Genomic DNA, 25955 nt, shown 5'->3' on the forward strand with positions numbered 1-25955 from the left:
ACAAGAAAACAATGTGACACATTAGGGGTGCAGGGTGCAAATCAGAATGGGCATCTAACCCACTTTGGGACAAGCAAGAATGCACATGTGGTCTGAGGGATATGGGTGGTAGATGGCCAGTGTGATATAAACATACTGCACAGTGTGATACATTGGTGGTCAGTGTTTGCAAACATAGGGCATGATGGGTGCTGGTACCTACTTGCAATCCTATTTACAATCCAAGAATATATCAATAATAGAAGAAACTGCCTGCCGATGGGTGCTGCTCCGCTCCTGGGCATGTGGATGGGCGTGTCCAAGCTTGGAGTCAGGAAACTCCTCTGAGCTATTGTGTGCGATCAGATTGGAGGTGTACAAATGCACTCTGAAGTGCCCCTTTTTTTTACCACCGATTATGATAAATATTCATGGCAGCCCATAAGATGACTAAGATAACGTGACTCGGATCAAAGTCAGAGGAAAATGCATGCGATATGGCCACTTTCCATCCGATACCTCGTTCCAGAAACTCAGATCAAAAGTGGCCAAATCACATTAGCGGATGGGGGCCTTTCATTGCATTACACTTTAGTGGCTGTGCACACATTTTTCTGTTGTGAAATTTAAGTTTAACTGAAGTAATACACTTTCACATCGCAATAAGAACGCAATCCCAGACTGTTACTGGGGCGACCCGGGTCACTGTGCGGTGTGAAAGGGCCTTTTGAAAAATCCCGGGTCCAGCAACCGGCCTGCGTAACAAGGGTTAATCTTGGGTCGGACCCAGTTTGCTGTCCAGTGTGAAAGGGTAAAACTGTGTTAACAGTTAAACTGGGGTCCCGTTCCATAAGGAGGAGGCAGTATCTGCTCCAAGCGCTGCATCCTCCCCTTTCCCCTGTTGGCCCATCTCCGCCCCCTTTCTGACATCAGCGATTCGGCTTATTGCTGGATCTCTGTGGGGACCTCACCTTGCAAATGCCAGGTCGCTCCCATGGATGGACCCGTGTCCCATGCGACCCGGCATTTGCGATGTGAAAGGGGTATAACTAAACACTAGGATCAAAGGTCTGCATATTATCACGATTTATATCATTATAGTTCTTTCTTCACTTGTATAACAGCAGCTATTGTTATTATTGTTATTATTAAGGCTTTATTTTCCCATTGCATTTTCTGACAATAGATTAATCCTATTGATTTAATATAATTATTAGCTTGCGAAATGGGCTTTATTTCTGGCTCCACAAACTTTGTAATATCATTCAAACAGTTCGCTGGCTCCTTTCCACAGTATGATAATAATATGGTTCTGCTTTATTTTCCTGTATTTCAATTTTATTATTTTACTGTTTACAGTACATATGTGTCCAACCTGTGCTGAATAGTTTTTTTTTTCTTAATATCAATAAACAAGTGCATGCCATCAGATTTAGCGATGACAGGGGCAGGTATACTTACAGATTTACCTGGCCAACATACTCTTTTTAACAGAGAACGATCCAACACGTCATTCATACCTCTTTCAAATTCGCAAGTGCTTGCAAGCTGGGTACAAAATCCCAGGTGCAAGCTGGTTTGTAAGCACTTTCACACTAGCCACTCGTGACTCGACCCCCCGGCATAACACCATCTAGACTAGAGGTAGCATCTCCCAGCGGCTCCTTTACAATGCAGTGAACAATGCAGTCATCCCGGGATACCCGTTCACACTGTGCCTGGATCCGTGAGCGTTCCAGGTCCATCCCTGGTCAAGACCTGTCCTGGGTTAAAATCCCGGAACGCTGGACCCGGAGTAATCTACAGGGACCCTTTCACACTGACCAATTTCAAAGGTTGATGTGCGTAAATGTGCAATAAGCAGGGACATATGTCAGTGTGAAGGGCAATAACCAACTTTTTCCATTCGCACCAAAGTAAACTAATCGGTATATTAGCGTCCCCGCAGCGAGACCACGCCTGCTGTCATAACACCTATTGCGGCTAATTGTTGCGGGAACACAGAGTACCCGACAGGCCCCGCCCACCCAGACACCGCTCACCTGGCAACAGAAGCGATTGGCTTAGCCGTCCCCAGGACAACCCGGGGCTTCCCTGATTCTGTCACATGGCCGGCGTATCACGTGACACGCCCAGCTCCATCGCTGTCTGTTATGGAGTCTACCATTCCTGTCAGGGGGCGTTGCATTATATTTTTTCATAGTTTACACGTATATATACATATTTGATTTCACATTGACAGAGTTGTTAAGTAATAAAAAAGTTAGCTTTATTCTATAAATTAAAACCAGTGTTTGCAATGTTGTTAATGTTAATCAATTTTCAGGTGTGTGTCGATTACCCCTGTGTGCAGTTGGACTACTCTGTCGGTGCTGTAGCCCTGTGCCTGTGTATGGGATTTACTATCCGGGGCGGAGCTGCACAGTGAGGTCTCCTGTTACCGCTGTTTATTTACCTGCAAGTGCCAGGAGCCGGTGACAATGAGTGGTGAGTAGCAGTGGACAGGTAGCGGGCACCTAGGCACTATGCAGCGAGTAGCTGGTGCTAGGCTGGCTGTACCCTGTGTTCTGTCACTGGTGCCCACAGTCTGCTGCTTCCTGGGTCCATGGCACTTAGGAAGTCAGCATCTAGAGAAGACTTTAGATGGTGGTGTCAGTGCTGAGCCACCTGACATTACCCTCGCTAACTGGCTCCAATTTTGCTCAAAGCCATTTAATTCCTATTTTAGTTACCTTGGCCAAATGAATTTCAGTTAAGCTTCTGTAAATACATGTGATAGTTTGGATGCAGAGCCTTATAAAGAGTCATGTTGGGTTAGGGATAAACCTGTCAGGTGTGTCTTTATATACTGACTCCCATACAGTGCACATTTGGCGCGTCGCTTATCAGGGGGACCATAAAGCGGCTTGGTTGTACATGTTTGTGTGCATATGGTCCATTCATCACTTTTCTAGGAGCATGGTTAGCTATTGCTTTCAGGGGCTGCCACCTGTCACACAAGTGTGACCTCAAGGTTGAAGAATGGTGTTAAGTTCTTAAACACTACCACTATGCCAAAATGTAATCACATCAAAGGCCAACTACTGTTTTTAAATCCAGTTCTTTTAGTAAAATAAACTTACATTTTTGTCCTAAAATATCGGTTGGGTTGGGTTAGCCCTAGCTATGGATTCACTTTAATCCAGTAAGGGAGTATTTATTAAATAATGAGTGTGTTGAAGTATTTATCACATTGCTAGGAGTGTATTTGAAGATGTAATTCTCTTTAAAATATGCATTATGGACCCGAGGGCCACAAGGAGGACAGTGCACCTAATCAATATTTCAGTAGGTGCGCCTTCTCTCCACCCAACCCTTCCCTTTGGAATGTGCAAACTGCTGCTCCACCAAACAAAAATAGCTATCAGCATGTATTTGCACATTCCCTTACAGTAGAAGATATGCCACCTGATAGACACAGGCCTATATGTGTGTTCCTGCAGATCTGTATAAACCACAGTTGCGTATACACACCTGTATTGTGCCCAACCTTCCTTAATCTGCCCCTCCTAACTCTCAATGCACAGATTGGTGTAAATGTCACATCATGAGCCAGGGTTGGTTGGTTTAAGCCACATGTTTTAAATAAAACCTTCAAAATAACTCATTATGCTGTGATTATTGGCACAGCAACATGACACCTTAAAAAGCCTATTCTAAATAGAGATGTGCAGGCTCTGATTCCAAAGCAGGATCTTATTGGCTATCAACTGTCAACAACTGTCATGTGATTTGGGATAGCCAATAAGTTCCTGCTTTGAAATCAGAGTAAATCAGAGCCTGCACATCTCTAATTCTAAAGGAATCCCCCTAATTGTATACCACATTCTTGTTTGTGGTCTTCATTTTAATGAGCTGAACCCATGCAATAAATTAAAACATGCCACAGAGATGTGCCTGATACTAGGTACTAAATGTGCCTAGTTTCAGCAAAGACTCCACAAATTTCAACCCTAACAATCCTATAGGTCAGGAGAAAACCAAAACTAATATTCTGATACCCATCATCATTGATTGGTGGTAACTGAACAGCAGGCAAAGCAAAATTCCTGAAAACAGACCCATTTTTGGACAAAAATGGGTCTGTTTATAGCAGGCATGTCCAAACTATGGCCCTCCAGCTGTTGTGAAACTACAAGTCCCATCATGCCTTGCCACAGTTTTGCTATTAGGGAATGCCAAAACTATGGAAAGGCATGCTGGGGTGTGTAGTTTTACAACAGCTGGAGGGCCACAGTTTGGACATGCCTGGTTTATGGCAAAAGCACACATTTCACTGTAGCAGTGTGTTATTGGACACACATAATTTTTTGGGGGGTCCAAATCGGATAGCCCAGACCGAAAACTAAATTGGGAAAAAAATAGTGAATAATGTCCATTTTTTGCACCCTATTGACCTTGTTCTTGTCGGCATGCAACGCTGCTGTGGACTAAACGCTGCCCGCACTGCCGGCCGCCACCCTCACACCCGCGATCCTCTGGGCAACTGCGAATGGATGATTTGCATAATCATCCATTCACACCCTTGGATGTGGGGGAGAAATCGTTCGATAGTTGGCGACCATCGAATGATTTCTCCAGCGCTTGCAGATGAGAGACACCTCTATGGTGTCTCTGATCTATGAGCGCCCTGTGCGGGAAGCAGGCAGGCAGCTGACATCTACTGAGCTGACATCCACTGATGTCAGCTGTTCGCGTCACGGGGCGAATTGCATGCATATGCCCAGCATTTTCATTGGACCGCCCATGAAACGCTGGGTGTTCCCGTGGGCTATACCCCCCGCGGCCAATCCATGCCACTTTCCCGCACTGCCAGGTGCAAGCAGGATGGTGAACATGTAGTTTGCTGTGCCCGCTCGTACCCTGCGTCTGCACATGCACAGAGGCAGAACATCGGTCCCCCGTGCGAGTGCAGTCCTCAGTCTTAAAGAATAAACAACTCCAACAAATTAAAGGGGAAATATACAAAAAAAAAACCCACCTCATGGCTTAAGCACCATACACACTACACGACCATGGCCGATACCGCTCAGTGATGATACCAGACCTGCTGAACATGCAGGTCCTTTGACTATATCACCAAATTGACCTGCATGTTCAGAAAAATCATTCCCCGTTAATGGCGTGCGGGAGCGCGCATCTCAGATGTCCTTTTCTGAGCGATATTGTTAACAATATCACCTAGTGTGTTTCAGGCCTTTATTCTCTTTCATGTTTATTTCAAATCAAATTAGGAGTTGAAAATGGTTTTATTAAACATATAAAATAAATTTGAGCAAAGCCTAGTAACTTTGCATTGTTACTTTAAGAAAGCAGTAAAACGTTGAATACGTTTCCTAATATTCAGCTTCACAATATTAATATTTTATAATATTAGTATTTCACAATATTAATTAATGAGCACAATTTTTTTCATTAAAACGTGAATGTAAAAATATTCTTTAAAAAACACTTCTTGTCTTTATACTTGTAATGAAACGCACTTTGCACATTCACAGTTGCAGTAAAGCACATTCTTTGGAGCATATCAACCACTGTAATAATAACAACGAAAAGTGACTTTTGTAATTCTGTCCTGATGTTCCTTCACAAATTGGTGACACTAAAGTGTTATATTGTGTACAGACGGTAAGATATGGCTTCCGATGTTGCCGATATAGTGAACATCGGAAGCCATATCGCATGCAGATCGCATGCTTTTTTAGTGCGATGCGAGTCCCGATGCGATCTGATTGCATCAGGACTCGCACAGCACGGCATATTGCCCCCGTGTGTACACACCATTAGGATGAGTTGGACTACTCCTCAAAGTTTTATTATATATAGTACAATCCTACTTGTGTACACTGAAATGATTGGGGAGCCTAAAGGTTGGCATTGCTTTTCTGTGACAGGGCACATTGTTTTATGAATAACTAGACTATTACATTTTAACAGTAGTGAGAATGTGTACCAGTAAATTACATTCTGTTGCTTTGTGCAGTAGACATTGTGTCCTTCCCATTCTTCTTCCCAGTTATATTTGGCTTTTAGGATATAATTGTTCTGACTTTTTGATTCTGGCTTCTTCACTGTGTCTGAAACATGTGTAACTCTGTTATCATGTGCAGACACAACACTGTAACTATGGGCCTTATTCTAGTTCACTCTTTCTGACTAAATCCTTCTTAGATGGACAAAACCATGTGCACTGCAGGGGGGCAGATGTAACATGTGCAGAGAGAATTAGATTTTGGTGAGTTATTTTGTTTCTGTGCAGGTTAAATACTGGCTGCTTTATTTTTACACTGCAATTTAGATCTCACTTTGAAGTAAAACCCCACCCAAATCTAACTCTCTCTGCACAAGTAACATCTGCCCCACCTGAAGTGCACATGGTTTTGTCTATCTAAGAAGGATTTTGTCAGAAAGAGTGAACTAGAATAAGGCCCTATATACCTAGTGTTCATTCTAGCACCCGCCATCTTTAAAAACCCCATGCAGTTCCCCTTCCCTATCTGGGGTAGTGCTTCTAGCACAGTGTGGTTTGTATATCAGCACTGATATGCAAACCAGACCTGTGTTAGAAACACCACAGCAGACAGCAAAATCCCGGGGCATGGGTTTTCAAAGATGGATGAACACTATATACCTCATACCTGTGTCCTAGACAACTGTTTTATTCAGCAGAGTTGATGTGTTTTGTTTATTGGGAGGGGTTTGGGGGGCAGAATCTTTTACTGTAGGGCTTACAATTAAACAGGTGGGGCAAACATTAAATGTTTTGTGTTGCCTAAATATACAGCCAGGCCCATAAATATTGAGACACTGACACAATTCTTATACAGGTTGAGTATCCCTTATCCAAAATGCTCGGGACCAGGAGAATTTTGGATAACGGATTATTCCGTATTTCGGAATATTTTAATATTTCAATGATGTATTTTGAAGTATCTTGCATTTATGCTGTATAAACACATAATATACACACAAATATATTTTATTACCACATAAAATACACACAAATATATTTTATTTGTTCAAAAAACAAGGTTTCAAAACATGAAACAAAATGTGTGTACTATCTCAGCACTGAATTTGAATGCCAAGCAATCATTGTCTTGCACATATATAGTGCCAGTTACATATCATGTCACCAGTAGTGCTGTTACAAATGTCCCCAGTGAGTTTTTAGCAAAAAAAAAATATTTTTTTTCACTTTCTGGAATGTCCGTATTTCGGAATAATTCGGATAACGGATATTCGGATACGGGATACTCGACCTGTATTTTGGTCTCTATACACCACCACAATGGATTTCAAATGAACCAAACAAGATGTGCTTTAACTGCAGAATTGCAGCTTCAATAGAGGGTATTCAGGCGAACGGTGTTGGAATTACAATGGTTTCTATACGTGCCAACCACTTTTGAAGGGACCAATAGTAATGGGACAAACTAAACAATCCTAAATCAAACTTTGACTTTTTAATACTTTGTTGCAAATCCTTTGCAGTCAATTACAGCCTGAAGTCTGGAACACACAGACAGCAGCAGACTCTGGGTTTCATCCCTGGTGATGCTCTGCCAGGCCTCTACTGCAAATGTCTTCAGTTCATGCTGGTTCTTGGGGCATTTTCCCTTCAGATTTGTCTTCATCAAGTGAAATGCATGCTCAATCGGATTCCGGTCAGGTAATTGACTTGGCCATTGCATGGCATTCCACTTAAAGTATTTGCCTTAAAAATGCTTCGGGTCATTGTCCATCTGCACTGTGAAGCGCCATCCAATGAGTTGTGAAACATTTGACTGAATATGAGCAGATAATATTGCCTGAAACACTTCAGAATTCATCCTGCTGCTTTTATCAGCAGTCACATATCAATAAATACAAGGGAGCCAGTTCCATTGGCAGCCATACATGCCCACGCCATGACACTACCACCACCATGCTTCACTAATGAGGTGGTATGTTTTGGATAATTTCTTCTCCATACTCTTCTCTTCCCATCACTCTGCTTCAAGTTGATCTTTGTCATCCGTCCATAGGATGTTGTTTCAGAACTGTATAGGCTTTTTTGTTAGATGTTGTTTGGCAAACTGTAATCTGATTTACATCTTGTGGTGAACCCACTACATTCACTCTTGTAAAGTCTTCTTTTGATTGTTGACTTTGACACATATACACCTACCTCCTGGCGATTGCTCTTGATCTGGCCATCTGTTGTGAATGTTTTTTTTTTTTTTTCACCAGGGAAGTAATTCTTCTGACATCCACCACAGTTGTTTTCCGTGGTCTTCCGGGTTTTTTGGTGTTGCTGAGCTCTCCAGGGTGTTCTTTCATTTTAAGAATGGTCCAAACAGTTGATTTGGCCACACCTAATGTTTTTGCTATCTCTCTGATGGGTTTCTTTTGATTTTACATTATAATGATGGCTTGCTTCACTGATAGTGACAGTTCTTTGGATCTCATATTGAGTCGACAGCAACAGATTCCAAATGTAAATGTCACACCTGGAATCATCTCCAGACCTTTTACCTGCGTAATTGACGAGGAATAGCCCACACCTGTCCATGTAATAGCTTTGAGTCGATTGTCCCGTTACTTTTGGTCCCTTAAAAAAGTGTGAGGCACGTATAGAAACCATTGTAATTCCTACACCGTTCACCTGATTTGGATGTTAATACCCTCAAATTAAAGCTGAAAGTCTGCATTTGTTTCATTTCAAACCCATTATGTTGGTGTATAGAGCCCAAAATATGAGAATTATGTCAATGTCCCAATATTTATGGACCTAACTGCAGATGGTTTCCACAGCAGCAGCCACATTATATATAATAATTATCTTATACCCCTTTTCCACCGGCCTGAAAACCTGGGTTTTTGCTGGGTCGACCTGGGACTCAGGTCAGTGGAAATGTCTACAAGGAAAAAAATCTCGGAATTTTAAACTGGGAAGTGAGCAGGGTTTTATGCAGGTTAAACCCAGGTAACGACCCGAAGAAATGTTCTTACACAGGTCTTTTTGACCCAGGCAGGGGAGGCTGGCCATTACCCAGCCACCTCCCACTGCCTGCCTGCTGCGTGCCCAGCGCCGCTGATCACCTACCCAGAGCCGCTGGTGCCCCCTCCGCCCGCACACACGGTGTCCACCTAATGAAAACCCAGGAAAGCAGGGTGCCTCATTGGGTCCCACCAAAATCCCGGGTCAAACTTGTGTGTGTGACCTGGGATTTTGTTGGAAAAGTGGTATTACATATAAAGGCTATGTTACTGTATAAACCCTTGCAAAATAATTTCACCATTTAAACTAGTTTCTCAAAACCCCGCGATACATGATCTGCAATGCTTAGAAAGCCAAATATCTTGATCTACTTTTTATTTAAACAAAAGAGCCAGCAGACTACCGTACTTAGGAGTTGTCAGATAAATGTGGCTACTTTCTATAACTCAACCATGGAATCCAGAAAAAGGTGCGAGATAAAAAAATACAGGAGGAGAACCCCTTAAAGAAATATTGGCAGGATAAAGAATTCTGTAACGTTAGGGCACTTTCATGACCCTATGTTTAAACATGAGAAATACTGTAGATCCTTTTGTTATAATGAAATCATATTATGGATACATTAATAGAAAAAAAAGTCACAGCCACAATGCATAAAGACATACATATCTGTGTGCGCTATATAAGAAACTGTTAATAAATAATAAATAAATATCCCGATACCCAGATTACTAGACAGCACTGTGGGCCATATTCTAGTTCACTCTTTCTGACAAAATTCTTCTTAGATGGACAAAACCATGTGCACTGTAGGGGGGGGGGGGGGGGGCAGATGTAAAATGTGCAGAGAGAATTAGATTTGGGTGAGTTATTTTGTTTCTTTGCAGGGTAAATACCGGCTGCTTTATTTCTACACTGCAATATAGATCTCACTTTGAAGTAAAACCCCACCCAAATCTAATTCTCTCTGCACATTTTACATATTCCCCACCTGCTGTGCACATGGTTTTGTCCATCTAAGAAGGAATTTGTCAGAGTGAACTAGAATAAGGCCCTGTGTGAACCTCCCACACAAGCCACTGCCATTGCTGTACTTAGCATTGCAGCCATTGTCCCTCTGCACACAGCAGTGTACTACATAGTTTACCACTCTATTACTATAAAGTGAAACTGAGATTCCGGCTGTTATACGTAGCACAAAAGGTGTCCCCTGTGCTGTCTGTACACTACGACATGCTATTCGGTAAGCTGGTACAGGTTGCTACTGCCATTACTTGGCAGCACTGACTGTCCATGTGACATGCTGGTGCTGACTGTGCAAAGCAAACCTGTGGGTCCCAACATTGTGAAACTTTCCTTATGTAGTTTGCAATTTCATTTGTTTAAATAAAAAATAAATGGGAGAGATTTGGCTTTTAAAGCATTGCAGATAATACAGTATATTGCTGTGTTTTCGGCAACTAATGGAAATGGTGACATTATTTTACAAGGGCTTTTACCGTTAAGATACTGTAGCTTATAGTCCTAATATATGTAAGGTAATTATTAATGTGTAATGTGTCTGCTGCTGCTGCCACTACCCGCATTTAGGCAAAGCAAAACATTTAGTGGTGATAACAAGCTGTAGACTCAGCATCCTGTCTCCTGTATGTGCCTCTGTTTACACTGGTGTCATCGAACCATGTTTTCAGTAATGTACAAAAAAAATTGAAGCTGTTGTAGCGTTAACTGTTTTGAGATATACTGTAAAGCTGCATCTAGCGCTAGTAGGCATAATTAGCAAGAGACTGTGTAACGGACAAGCATATGCCAGAATGAGGTGGGAATTGTATACATAGAGAAACTGTGTGCACTGCAGTTGGGATAAATGTAACATGTGAATGGAGTATGTAAATAAATTAATCTTAACACCGTTATGTACATTGGTACAGCTAGTGGTAGATGCTTAATTAGTTCAGTAATACCATTCAGTACATTGGGCATGATTCAGAGTTGATTGCAAACGCTTTCTTAAATGGACAAAACCGTGTTCCACTTTAAGTGGGGCAAATGTAACACGTGCAGAGAGAGTTCAATTTGGGCGCTCTCGTTGCACATGTTACATTTACCCCAACTGCAGTGCACATGGTTTTGTCCATGTTAAGGCCAATACACACTGGGCGATTTTGAGCTGAGAGCATCTCCGTTTTGCCGTTTGCACCGCTTTCAGCTGAAAAGCCGCCCAGTGTGTATGGTGCACCAATGAGCAGTGAGTGCTGACGCATTATCCCGCGTCATTGCCGGCGGCTGCCGCTCATCTGCTGGTATTTTCAAAGATACAAATGTATTGTTAGATTTTCTGTCCAAGTGCATTCCAAGGAGCATTCTGCTTTAAGAGACATTTCTTGCAAAAGTACAGTTGTGCATCTATATTAGGCTTGCCATAATATTCCTTTAATCCAGGACACCTATGATTTATACAGCCTCTGCAGCTCATTAAAACCAGGTGAAATGCAGGCTTGAATTTAGCTAGCCACAGAACAAGTAAATCATCGGTGTCTCGGATTAAAGCAATATTATGGCAAGCCGTGCTGCATGCAAATTGAGCATTTTTGCAGGGTTATGGCAACCCTGCCATTTATTACTAACGATTAATCTATGTGTCGTGTCATGGCAGGGTTTGTGCAACATCACGGCTGGGTTCAAAATTGGCAGTATAGACGTTTTTTGAGAACTGTCACAATATTATTTTATCTCGCCGGGGTACCATTTTATTTGTTGCAATGATCTTGGCCAGTTGATTGAACCTTTTTGGCTTTGATGTATTTTGGAGGTTGTCAAGTGTTAAGATTCAATAATCCCCATCTGTAGTGATTAAGCAGAGCTATGCAAAATTCATTATCCCTTCCTTTTACAGCTTTCACACATCTGTAGCCTTTGAGTTCAGAAATGTGTTCTGTGCTGGTTGAACAAAATCTGCATTCCACAGGCAAAACTCACCCAGCTGTAGCACAGCATAGAGCTCAGGGCATACGTTCCACCAGCACGGTGCAGAAGTTTGCATTTTGTGGGCTAAAGCCTAGAAATGTACCCTCATAACTCCCACAGCAGCGCCCCCATCTGCAAGTGCGCTGATGAATATGCTTTAACCCTTTCATTGCCGAGAGAATTTGTCAAAATAGGTGTAAAATATGCCAAGCAAACATTTTTATTCCTCATAATTACCTGTAATGTTTACCTTATATTGTAAAATATAATTTTTTTGACACACTTTTTTTTTTATTTGAATTTATATAACAAATGTGAGCAACACTGGCATTTCTAGTGGATATTTTACACATCGCTCTGAGATGTTGCACTGAAAGGGTTAAAGACCACTGACATGTTAAATATATTGTTGAAGCACAGTTATTCCAATAATTATGTAATCCTTCCTATAACATATTACTTGCGCAAAATGAAATCTTTAGATGCGTTTTTTTTTTATATCTGTATATTTTTAAAAGTATTCTAATTCATTTGAAAACAAAACTTTTTTTGTTAACACCAGTGAAATAGGTTCCAAAACTTTTTCTTGGTTTTACATCAGGTACTAATCAGTGCAAGGATATAAAGTTTAGTATTAGCTGTTAAGCAGTTTTCCGTGAAACATTGCAGTCCTGCCCAAAGCTGAACTATACTGTAAGCAATTAGAACACTGCTAATCCAGTACATTGTGTTGAGCGTTGCGTGTCAAATGCAGATTCAAAATAAATGATGGTTTGTATCTGGGATTTGGGGTGAAAAATTACTAAGTTAAGGCCCCCATACACTAGGGCGACTTGTCCTTAGGACAAGTCGCCCCCGACTTCCCCCTGAGCTTCCCCGGCTGCTCCCCGGGGGAGCTTGATTAGATTGGCACTTGATGTGCCATTTTTTACATGTGATAAATCGTCTTGATTTATCACATGTAAAAAACCCGGGGAGCAGGGGGGGGGCGCTAAGAGGTGGGAGCTGGTGGGAGCAGGGGGGCTGGGGACGCTGCGGGGGACACGTCTGTGTCCCCCGCTGCTGGGGACGCTGCGGGGGACATCGTCTGAGCGGCGAGAAGGTAGAGGGAGCAGGGGGGGCTGGAGACGCTGCGGGGGACACAGGCTGCATAGAGCCGGGCAGGGGAAGCCGTCCGGGAGCTGTCAGTAATGAATAAAAAAAAAAAGCCCATACAATGAATGGGCAGCCTGTGATTGGCTGCTGAGCGCTCTCTCAGCCAATTGCTGACTGGCTGAGAGAGCGCTCAGCCAATCACAGGCTGCCCATTCATTGTATGGGCTTTTTTTTTTTATTCATTACTGACAGCTCCCGGCCGGCTTCCCCTGCCCGGCTCTATGCAGCCTGTGTCCCCCGCAGCGTCTCCAGCCCCCCCTGCTCCCTCTACCTTCTCGCCGCTCAGACGATGTCCCCCGCAGCGTCCCCAGCAGCGGGGGACACAGACGTGTCCCCCGCAGCGTCCCCAGCCCCCCCTGCTCCCTCCACCGCCGCGCCGCCCCACTAGGTCCCAAGTCGGGTGGTCGGACGTGCAGCAGGTCCGACCACCCGACGCAGATCCGATGCGCACGGGACCGCGCATCGGATCTGAGGGGACATCAAAACTAGCCGATTTTGGTCCGATTTTGGCCAGATCCGACTGATCTGGCTGAAATCTGACCAAAATCGGCTAGTGTATGGGGGCCCTTAGAGCATTTCATTCAGCACCTGATCTCTCACCAAGCTGCAGGACAGTTTTCATACTTTGCCAGCACACACAATTCTTCTATTGAAATACTGATTCCTATAATACTCTGTACTTCCAGACATAGGGGGGGCCCATACATCTACAGATCGATTGTCAGATTGGGCTGGTTGGAACAAAAACCTGGTAATATCTGAATGACAGTTTTTGGCAACCAGCCCAATCTGACAATCAATCTGTAGATGTATGGCCAGCTTTTGGTTCACTCTTTCTGACCAATTCCTTCTAAGATGGACAAAACCATGTGCACTGCAGGGGGGCAGATGTAAAATGTGCAGAGAGAATTAGATTTGGGTGAGTTATTTTGTTTCTGGTGACCAACTCATCCCTTTAATCCGGGACACATATTAATTACACAGGTTCTGTGGCTGGCTTTCACCTGGTTTTAAACTGCCACATCTCAAGACTCCATTTCACATGGTTTTAAACTGCCACAGAACCTGTGTAATTAATATGTGTCCTGGATTAAAGGGATGAGTTGGTCACCCTAGTTTCTGTGCAGGGAAAACACGGACTGCTTTTTTTTACACTGCAATATAGATCTCACTTTGAAGTAAAACCCCACCCAAATCTAACTCTCTCTGCACAAGTTACATCTGCCCCACCTGCAGTGCACATGGTTTTGTCCATCTAAAGGGGTGTACACATGGAGCAAATTTGTGCTATTTTCTAAGCAATCTGACTAGATTGCTTAGAAAGTAAGCACAGATCTCTCCGTGTGTATGCTCCGAGAGATTAAATATCTCTTGCTAACGAAGTCAGTGCATGCAGTCACAATCTAGTTAGATTGCTTAGCAAATGACTGCAAATCTCTCTGTGTGTACAGAATGAGAGATACTGATCGCAATCTCTCATTCTGAACCACTACCCGGCCTTTTTTTGCTTAAGCAAAATTGCTTAGCACAAATCTCTGCGTGTGTATGTGCTCTCCATGGGAGATCTTGACACCAGCAAAATTGCTTAGCAAAATTGCTTAGCACAGATCTCTACGTGTGTATGCCCCTTAAGAAGGATTTTGTCAGACAGAATGAACCAAAATAACCCCCATAGTATCCACCTTGTTTGGATATGTGTACTAAGCTGCTCCATTATTAGTCTATCAACATAAATTGGTATTGGTGTAGTAAAATAAAAAACAAAGTTGCTCAGACATTGCTTAAATTCATGATATACATAAAGACCTTTACAATGTGCTAGATCAGGGGTTGCCAACTCCATTCCTCGAGAGCTACCAGCAGTTCACGTTTTCCAGTTCTCCTCACAGGCCAGTATTCAATGAGAAAAATTTGCCTTGTTTTATGGCGAGTTTGTGCTGTTTTCGCGTTGGAAGAAGCATTTTGCTCTCCAAAAGTGAACCACCCTATTCAATGTGATATTTTCGCCATTTTTTTAAGTGATTTTCGCCGTGTCTCTCTGTGAAGCAATTCTCCATCTTTTCATGGAGAACTGGAATGTGAACTTTTAAACTAAAAGGTTTTTTTTTTTAGATTTTGGTGTAAAAAAATCAGGATTTTTTTTCTGTGAAGCTTATAGCACATGAATATATATTTAATTTTTTTTTTTTTTTTACACAGAGCAGCCAGCAGGGGGCCGGAGCTCTCGAACCGCTCATTAGATATTCATATATTGGTACTCTTTACCTAGAACGCCGCCCATCGCGACCATTGAATGCACTAAAAAACGGGTGCGATGCGATGGCCGTGATTTCCCATAGGGACCAATGTTAAAAGTGAGATTGGACGCGATTTTAGTGTTCAATGCCTCAATGCCCGCGATTTTTACATAGGAAACAATGTTAAATGGCCCACAGAGCCCAAATAGTCACCGTGAAGTCTGAAATGGCCCCCACAATTGTTAACGCCACCCCATGATCAACGTCAACCCGAAGCGTGGCGAGCGGCGGCGGTACGCGGCCTCCGACCTTTTCATACCCCCACTATCCACGTCGGCGTGGAGTTGAGAATAGAATAGTGTGGCGAGCCCCGCAAGGGGACGCGGATACCTTCACAGTTATACGCGTCCCCTCGCGGGCTTCCCAGGTGTCCATGGCGACGCGGACACCTGTGAAGCCCGCGAAGGGATGCGTTTACCTGTGAAGGTATCCGCGTCCCCTCGCGGGGCTCGCCACGCTTCGGGCTCGGTGGCTCGCTGCGCTCGCCACACTATTCTATTCTCAACTCCACGCCGACGTGTGTAGTGGGGGTATGAAAAGGTCGGAGGACGCGTACCGCCGCCCCTCGCGGGCTCGCTGCGCTCGCCACGCTTCGGGTTGACGTTGATCGTGGGGTGGCGTTAACAATTGTGGGGGCCATTTCACAGTTCAAGGGCACTATTAGGGCTCTGTGGCCCATTTAACATTGTTTCCTATGGCCAAATCGCGGCCATTGAGGCATTTAACAGTAAAATCGCGTCCAATCACAGTTTTAACATTGATCCCTATGGGAAAATCGCGGGCATCGCGTCGCACCCGTTTTTTTTGTACCCGCGATTTTTTACCCCCGACGCGGTTCTAGGTAAAGAGTACCCATATATCAATGCATCCGATCATTACATATGCACGATTGGGTGCAGTGAATACTGGGTCCCCCGCTGGCTATAGGGGGGGGGGCAGCTTGTGCTGCCTGGGTCCCGGGGAGCCCACCTCCCCTCCACATATGTTCTGGGGCAGCCAGGGAGACTTTAATCTCCCTGGCTGCCACCGTCCCCCAGCTCCCTGCCAGCTCCCTGCCGTGGACGCTCGTCCGCTGCAGGGGTTAAGACACGCCGCGAGTGGTGGCGAGTCTTAACCACATTGAATAGTGGGAGCAGGAGTGGCAGTGAGCCCTCCGGAACAGGGCGAGTGCATGGCGAGAGAAAAAATCTCTCGCCATGCACGGAGAATTTTTCACATTGAATACTGCCCACAGAATCACAAGTTAAGTAATTAGCTCCACCTGTGGATCATTTATAATGTGTCAATGAGTAATGAATACTCCTGTGCCCCAGCTAGGTGATCTAGAAAACGTGAACTGTTGGTAGTTCTCGAGGACTGGAGTTGGCTACCACTGTGCTAGATAATGGCAGCACCTGTATTGTACCTTTCTGTTAGAAGAGGAGATAAGGAAAATAGAAATGGAAATACAAAAGTGCGCTCCAATACAGCTTACTAATACACTGGTAGTGTGTGTGTGTGTTTGTGTATGGAGAGAGAGAGAGGGGGGGGGGGGGGGGAGGAAAAAACAAACCTAAAACAAACAACCTTTCAGCAGTGGGGTGCCCATCTAAAGTGCATATATAACATACTTGCCTACCTGACCCTCTCCATGCGGGAGAACATGCTCTGTTCTTGGACTTCCCTGGTAATGTATGATTGCCATCACCTGTGGAGAGCTAGGTAAAGGTGTTTCACCACAGCTAGGTGATCTAGAAAACGTCAACTGTTGGAAGCTCTCGAGGACTTGAGTTGGCTACCACTGGTCTAGGTAGACAGTCAAAAGGTCAACATGCAATAGGTGGACACCGACAAAAGGTCGACATGCATTAATTCAACATTGAGTTGGGAACAGTAAAGTGTGCAGAGCGAGGCACATGGCCTGAAGCATGGCAAGAGTATGCGTAATGCTAATTGGAGATCCATGACAACAGGTACCAACATTGCCATATAGAAACCCTAAAAAACCGCCTGTCAACATTTTCATGTGTCAACCTTTTGACTGTCGATTTATTGCATGTCGAGCTTTTGTCTGCATCAAAAATAGAAGGGTGGAGTCTGCATCAACCTATTGCATGTTGACATACTGTTGTTGACATATTGACTGTCTACCTATACACTGTATATCTGCTGGACACTCCACGGTCAACTGTAAGTGATATTTTTAGAAGTGGAAGTGTTTTGGAACAACAGCAACTCCGGCACCAAGTCTGGATGCCAGGATAACTTTTCCTGCCTGACTGCATTATGCCAAGTGTAAAGTTTGGTGGTGGAGGAGGGATAATGGTATAGGGCATTTTTTCAGGTTTTGAGCTAGGACTCTTATATCTCCCGTTAAGAGCAAATTTAATGCTTCATCATCCCAAGACATTTTTAACAATGCTATGCTTCCATCTTTGTGGCAATAGCTTGGGGAACGCTGTTTTCTATACCAACATGGCTGTGCCCAAGCACACACAGCAAGGACTAGAAAGACATGTTTTTATGAGTTCTGTATAGAAGAACTTGACAGGCCCACACAGAGCTCTGACCTCAACCCCATCAAACACCATTGGGATGAGCTGGAATAAAGATTGCAAGCCAGGGCTTCTTGCCAAGCATCAATGTCCGATCTCATAAATGCTCTATAGCTGTGGCTCCCTGGGGTGCCTCGGGACACTTCCAGGCGTGCCACAGGTTGGTGGTCCTGGACCAATACAAATTATTTGTTGTCAAAACCAGTGCTGGGGGCTGCCAATCATAAAATATGTGTACAAACAAAAGCAAATCCTGCCCTTTACGACATAACTGAAATGGAGTATCACATGTAAACACATTGTACTTCATTGTACTTCATTTATACCAAAAAAGTGTACCTCGTCCGCTCAACATACTTTGCGCACAATATTTTATTCTCCCACCACGGCCTAGTGGATGGTAGGGCATGAAATACCGCCTGTTGGCACGTCGGCTCAAGTGAAAAACCCCATGTTGACCTCCTTGACTATCGACCTTCCCCATGTCGACCTTCATTTATGTTGACCTTCAAGCATGTCGACATTCAGTGGTCGAACTAATGCTTATCAACCTAGTGACTGTATGCCTTTATTAAGGCAAACCTATTCCTGGCCATGGAGAGGATCTTAATTATTGATGGCTTATACCCATGTTCTTTGAAGCGAGCCCAAAAGTCATTGAGCTGCATTTCTGCCACAACACAGTCAGAATTATTCCTCAATATTTGGAAAAACTGAGAGAGATTAGACATAAGGGGCCAAATGTAATAGGGTGAGTTTCAGAAAGTGAGAGTTTTCCCATTGTTTTTAAAGTGGCAATCATTGTCAATGCAAAACCAGGTGGATTTTGACACGTAAATGATTGCTGCTTTAAAAAAAAAAAGGGAAAACTCCCAAAATCTCTCACTTTCTGAAACTCTCACCCTATTACATTTGGCCCAAGATGTTCAGGATGACGGCTTGTCACCCAAAATAATGTGTTTCTGTCCATAGATTTACTGTATAATGAAAATTGTAATCCCAAGGAATCCTTCCTTATAGTGACATCCAGAAAATGAATTGCTGTGTCACTTAGAGCTGCTGTAAATCTTATGCCCATTGCTAGACTATTTGGGTATGTAACCATGGTATCAAAGGTCTTGATTAGTTCCTAACCAAATAAAAAAAACCATAATCGATAAACTTATTATAGTACATGATCTGCTCACCAAAATGACTAAGAATATGGTCCTCCTCATAAAAATACATAAATATATTAGAATATGCAGGGGCTAAATTTGACCACTTTGTGATCCCCGGCGTTTGTACAAAATACAGGAAATGGTTTTCTAATACTTTTTTCAAAAGCTCCATCAGTGGGCCATTGTAGGGGCCCTTAAGTAGAGTTTTTCTACTGCTTTCATCGTTCATAGGGAATGATTGGATATAGGAAACACAGGTCTTTGCAGTAACTTGGTATAGAGGCACTTATCCCTAAGATCAGATAGAAAGTGGTTCCAAAATACCGGGGACAAAATGACTAGGGGTCCCCCACCCCCCGTATTTTAAGAACCAGCCCCAGGGCAAACCAGCCAGCAGGGTAATGTCACAGCCGGGGGGGAGACTTTTTATACAAATCCCCCATGCCAAAGCATTTATTCCTACTGGCCAGGGGCCCTGGGGGAGTGGGGGCCCCCCATTAAAGGGGTCCCCCCCCCCTCCAGAACTTACCTGACCAGGCTGAAGCCTGGTGCTGTCCCCGGTGGCCCTGGAGTGGTGGCCATCGGGCTGATTCAGTGTAAAAAAAATGGAATAAACTATTTGTTTAATACTGTGGAACTATGAGTCCTAGCAAGCCTCCCCCGCAAGCTGAGCGACCATATTGCCCGCGATGGGAGTGTGCACCGGCTATTATACCGCCGGGTGCGCGCTCCTGTTTTTTCCCCCATAGTGATCGCTGGTCGCAGGAACATGCTCCTCCGACCAGCTTATTTCCACTGCCGGGCTCCCCCGACAGTTTCTTTTTCATCAGTGACCATCTCTGGTCGCTGATGCAAACAGGATACTGAGCGATATATCGCTCGGCGATATATCGCTGCCGTGTGTACACAGCTTTTGATCCACTGAGTTAAAAGCTATTCCTTGTAACGCACTCTGTGACATGTTGCCACTTCCTATGCACTTTTTTTTTTTTTACAATGATCTATATTGCTAGGTATGGTTGGGATATGTAAATGTTATCATGCATAACCTCAGATATGTGTTCTGTAATGTGTACAAAAGGAGGGCAAGTAGATTTGTGTAAAAATCAATATGCTCATCAGAGGAGCAAAATAGGTGAAGATCTGCTCTACGCACTGTAGTGCATCCCATAGAGTCTGTAGTGCGTCACCCATGGGCACATAGCTATCCCTCACTGCCCTCTTACACATGTACTGTACTAAGAAATGTGCCGAAGAGGGGTGGCAACGGCCCCTGTTTAGGAAAACAGACATGTCACTGCTTTTTGGGGGGAGGGAAGAAGCCAGGGATTTCTTGGCCTCTGCGATTGGAGACTTGCGTGCTGCAAGCTGCCCAATGGTAATGTGGAAGTTCTGATTCTGTGTCCATGGATGCCGTCTAGATTAGTAAAGCAGCAGTCTAGACTGACCTATGTTTGCACCATCCAAGTGCGGGTCTTGTGATGTCTGCCACCAGCCCCCTAGCAGGCAGCTGCCCGCCTGCAATCGCGTGGAGACACCCAGTGGTTTTTGTTAGTACTCCCAGGAAACGCTGGGCATCCCCATGCAAATGCCCCCTGCCCGCCCCCATCCCGCTCCCCCCTGCAGAAGGCATCCGCCCTGCACATGCGTATATACAGATATGTGCAGAGCACAAACATCAGGCCCCAGTGCGAATATGCTGGGGACCGATCAGATTAAAATCAATCCCTTAGTTCCCTCACAGCCATGTTCCCTGAGCCAGACCAGTATATCAATCAGAAAAGGTGATATTTTATTAGTTGCTGTAATCCCGCAGTTTATGGATTCCCCAGGACTTTAAAACTCCTCAAGGATCATGCTTATTATGCCTCAGACACACAAAGCACAATCCCCCAATAAGCAATCCCAGGAGACCCATTAATTGACATTGGATCGGGAATTTATCCCAGATCCTATGTTTTATTGCCCGATAATTTACTTCATGGTAAAGGTTGATGATGTAATTGAGCTAAGGTTTAACACACTGGTTCTCTTGGAGGAAACCATGGGTATGGGTGGTTGGGTTGACTATCCAAAGGTTGACATGCATTGTATCGACATGGATGGATTGACATGGATGGAAGGTCGACACAAGCATGGATTTTCACCTTTATTTGTCCTGGATGTCAACATGGACAACGTATTGGTGCACCTGGTCCCCTCACACAGCTCACTGCACTCGCCATGCTTCGGGCACAGTGACTCGCTACGCTCACTATTCTATTCTCCCTTAATGCCCTCAGGGTTTGTAAGGCATGAAATGCCGCCTGTCGGCACATGTCGGCTCAAAAAAAGAAGTGGAAAACCCATTAAAAAAAATAATTCCTTGTGCTATTAAAGTGGAACAGTGTATATTAGGATTCCAGAATCCCTGCTCAATATAAGGTTTAATTTCACTGGCTACCAATATTGAAATGGGAACATGAAGGATGTCACTGTGTGCTAGCTATTGTTCGTAATCTTCGCTGATTGCAATGTGTTCCCATTGCAGGGTTACAGAACAATGACTTGAAAAGACAATTTCTCATGGAGCGATTACTAGATGCAGTAAAGCAGGTACTATGTGCTTCTATACTATTGAATCCTAACATTATACTAATATACATCAAACATCAGAGTATACAATGTGTTTGTGCTGTGTTCTGTAAAATGCTATATTCTATTGAATGTGTACCTATTAGACCCAGAATCAAAATGATCCATTGCTGTTATTAACCTAAAAATAGTTTCAGGTGCTTAAGAGAAGGATTGCAAAATACATTTATGGGGGTTATTCTGGTTCACTCGCAAAGGCAGAATCACACTGGACAAAACCATATGCACTGCAGGTGGGGCTGATGTAATGTGCAGAGAATGTTCGATATAGGTTATTTGTTTTTCTGTGCAGGGTAAATACTGGCTGCTTTATTGTTACACTGCAATATAGATATCAGTTGGTAGTACAAAGCCCACCCAAATCTAACTCTCTCTGCACATGTTACATTAGCCCCACCTGCACTGAATATGGTTTTGTCCATTAGAGAGTGATTGTGCCTTTGCGAGTGAACCAGAATAATCCCCTTGGTTCATTACCTATCACACACATGGGGCCTTATTCTAGTTCACTCTTTCTGACAAAATCCTTCTTAGATGGACAAAGCCATGTGCACTGCAGGGGGGCAGATGTGATGAGAGAATTAGATTTGGGTGAGTTATTTTGTTTCTGTGCAGGGTAAATACTGGCTGCTTTATTTTTACACTGCAATATAGATCTCACTGTGATTTAAAACCCCACCCAAATCTAATTCTCTCTGCACAAGTTACATCTGCCCCACCTGCAGTGCACATGGTTTTTTCCATCTTAGCAGGATTTTGTCCGAAAGAGTGAACTAGAATAAGGCTCATATTCACACCTCTTCTGGCACCTATTGTTAACAATAATGTCATTTGTTTACATCACCGAACATGAAGAATACCCAGCATTCCCATAATGTAAACCCTATTGCCTAGCTCACCTTTACTAATAGAGGGTACACACGGTGAGATATGCACTATTTTTCTATTTGATTTTGCTTATAGAAGCAAAATCGAATAGAAAATATAGTAGAAAAAATAATGTTTTTTCTACATTCGATGCAGATTCGATACCAATGTGCACTCCCGTGTAGTGTAAATCGAATATAAAAGTCAGGCAAGACTATATTGTACAGATCTATACAGGTCGGGTATCCCGTATCTGGGCATCCCGTATCCGAATTATTCCAAAAACCGTGGTTTTTTTGGAATAATTCAATTTTTTTTTGTCCCCCCCCCCCCCCCCCCCCCCACCAACCCTCTTTTAATACTTGCCAAGTCCTCCGGCGTCCACGGCAGGCCTTCAGCATCCTCTCTGGCGTCTCCAGCGGTCCCAGGAGTGCTTTGCGCGAGTGCGCGCGCCGGTGACGTCACCGGCGCGCCTGGGAACTTGCGCAAAGCACTCCTGGGACCGCTGGAGATGCCGGAGACGGTGCTGGTGGCCTGCTGTGGACGCCGGAGGACTCCATGGACGCCGTGGGACCATCGGGGACCCACCAGGGGCAGGTAAGTATGACAAAAAAAAAATTATTCCAAAAACCGGAATATTCCCTTATCCGGAATGCTCGTGGTCCCGAGCATTTCGGATAAGGGATACTCAACCTGTATTATATAGTCAAATCGAATGCATTTTGCCTAAAATTTTATTCGAATTGCAAACAAAATCGCATTGTGTGTACTTACCCACTATTAGCATTGGGCTTCTCATTGTAGGTAGAGACTGGCCTGACTCTGGGCATTATTCTGCTGTTTTCACGTCAGTAGCCCCTAGAGTGTGCCCAGCAGCGCTGGCATTTAATCTCTCACTGGAGATGGCAAGCTGAAATCCGCTTGAGCGCTCAAACAGGACTTTTTGCAACATGCCTATTAGTTTGGTCGGGTTTATCCATTATATTTGGCCAAGCTTGACCGTAATGAGCATGATCAGCGCAAAAAAGATCTATTGCATATAGCTACACAATCTCCTGACACTTTACATGGGAGAATGGGCGTGATATGAAATGATTGTCGACTTTAAAAATCCAGGCAGTATTTTCTTCTTGTCACTTGCAATTTTTGCTTACAATGAATTTGTATTACTCTCAATGGAACATTTTGAAAACAATGCAAAGCAAGTGTTTACTCTCACATCTAGTATAATTACTTTCTATTAATTATAACACATTTTAGAGTGGTTACATCTCTGTATTTATTTTCTACAAATGATCAGCAACATAGTTACAGTACATTTTGTATTTAACAAACCGAACAAAAGTTGTTTTATTTATTGAGCCAATTACTATAACTGCAGGATTCCCATGCCTCACCTCTGCCTTGTTCAGCAAAGTTCATTTTTCAAGGGATAAACGCTATGGAGAACATTGAACAAGTGCAGTGAGCTTATCATCTAATCCGCAGTCTCGATAGACTTTTTACTGCATGTTGCAGCCTTTTAAAGCTCTCCACAGTGTTGATCCCTGACCAAAACTGATGTTGTTTTAATTTTTTTATGTTTTTTTTAAATAAAGTTATTTACATGTCAGGCATTTCAAAATTCCCTAATGAACAAAGCCATGATAACTAAGAAAAGGATTTAACAACTGTATAACCTTTTGCTCACACATACTGTAGGGCGGGATTCAATGCTCTGACGGTGAGCTATGAAGACAAGCAGTACCGATAGCTCGCCATCAGAGTATTTAACCGCCTCCCCTTCACTCATCGTTTCTACCTCAATGGTTCTTTTCAGTGAGGTGGAAAAAGCGAGTGTGCCCATTAAACAGCAGGGCTTGCCATAAAATGCAGCGGAATTGCTGCATTTGCTGCGAACCTCGCCGTTTAAGGGGATCTTCACCATCCCCTGCTGCGAGCGAGTATTCCATGAAACATTGAATATGGTGAGGGGGGGTTGGACGGTGAAGATGGCTTTTCCTCGCTGAAAAATAACTCCTCTTCGTCGTGCAAACCCCCCTCGCCACGGCATTGAATACAGCTCATAGGGGGGTATTCAATTTTGGATTCCGACTATTGGAATGTTCCGACAGTCGGAATCCTGGTCTGTTTCCACTCTGCTCGATTGAGACTTGACAAGCGGAATTCAATGTTCCACCTGTCGAGTGTCGAAAAGTGTTGGTGAAAACGGCCATGAATTGTTGAAACGGCTGTGTATTGGACAATCCATGCCCGTTTCTGACAAAACAGAGCTGACTAGTTTTAAGGTTGGATCTGTTTTGTCGAAATCCGCCTTTAATGCTGTTGGAAACGCCAGCATCAAATGGGCGACGGGCGATTTTTTCCCTGTCGGAAATAGCGCTGACATTGAATACCCCCATACACATGCGTTTGTATTATTTAGCAAGAAAAGATTGATTATACTCCAATGGTGCAAGTGAGAAAGTGCTGTAGGTATAGCATCACTTGCTTTCATTTTCTTAATGCTAATAGAAAGATAACAAGCTGTTTTAGTTATAGTACCTATTACTTTAGACTAATGAATTTTTGTAAATTTACTCTTTTTATAGTAAACAATGTTTAACAATAACATTTCGTTCTGCTTGTATTGCAGTGTCAAATTAGATTTGGAGGACGCAAGGAAATTGCTTCAGATTCCGATAGCCGGTATTCTTTTTTGAACTACAGTATTTACAGAAATATTTATCTAAGTATAATTCTCCCAATAAATAATAGTATCAAGGTTTGATAGTTATAACCAGGTCTTAAAGTGGTCCTGGAGAGGTGGTGGAACTTATGACTCCTTGAGTTCCTTGTAGCCATCAGGTCCGGAGGAGGGGGAGGTGGCGCCAGCTATTTAGTGACACTAGTGCCACCTGCATCATCTCTTGATATTGGTGGTTGGGTATGCTTTTCTGTTGGAATTACTATGCAGGGCCATGGTGGAGGTGTAACTAGTTCCACCTACAATTACAGCTGGTAGAACTCAGTTCCTCACCCTCACTTTAACCCCTGGGGAGTGGGATCAACCTTTTTTGTCCATGGCCCCCACAAACCTTAATCCTGCCCTTTTGTTACCTAACTTCGGTACCTATGGGCAGATGTAGTTACCTGCAGGTTGTGTTGCACGGTCTCCTCTCCTGGATAAAGTTCCGGGAGCTATTCACTTAGAGACCTGTGGGAAGCTGTGTAGCAGCAGTTGATGCTGATTACTGACCCTCCATGAAGTGGCAACTTGCTATAGCCACTGATTGGTAAATTGTACCTAAATTCCCACGTGTATTTTGCTCCGACGAAATGTGCAATATAAATATGACTA

General features: G+C 43.7%; 1 protein-coding gene across 2 annotated transcripts in view; it reads left to right on the forward strand.

The window, feature by feature from the left end:
• The first annotated feature begins 2340 nt into the window (after positions 1-2340).
• SNX29 (sorting nexin 29) overlaps positions 2341-25955 on the forward strand; it is a 522757-nt gene continuing 499142 nt past the window's right edge. For both annotated transcript variants that reach the window (XM_083153313.1, XM_083153315.1), the window contains exons 1-3: positions 2341-2466; positions 21645-21709; positions 25251-25303. In XM_083153313.1, coding sequence (XP_083009439.1) covers positions 2460-2466; positions 21645-21709; positions 25251-25303 — 125 coding nt within the window. In that variant the 5' untranslated portion in view covers positions 2341-2459. The remainder of the gene's footprint in view (positions 2467-21644; positions 21710-25250; positions 25304-25955) is intronic.

Source organism: Crinia signifera, chromosome 7 (assembly GCF_055691185.1).
Source record: "Crinia signifera chromosome 7, ASM5569118v1, whole genome shotgun sequence".
Classification (NCBI taxonomy): Eukaryota; Metazoa; Chordata; class Amphibia; order Anura; family Myobatrachidae; genus Crinia; species Crinia signifera.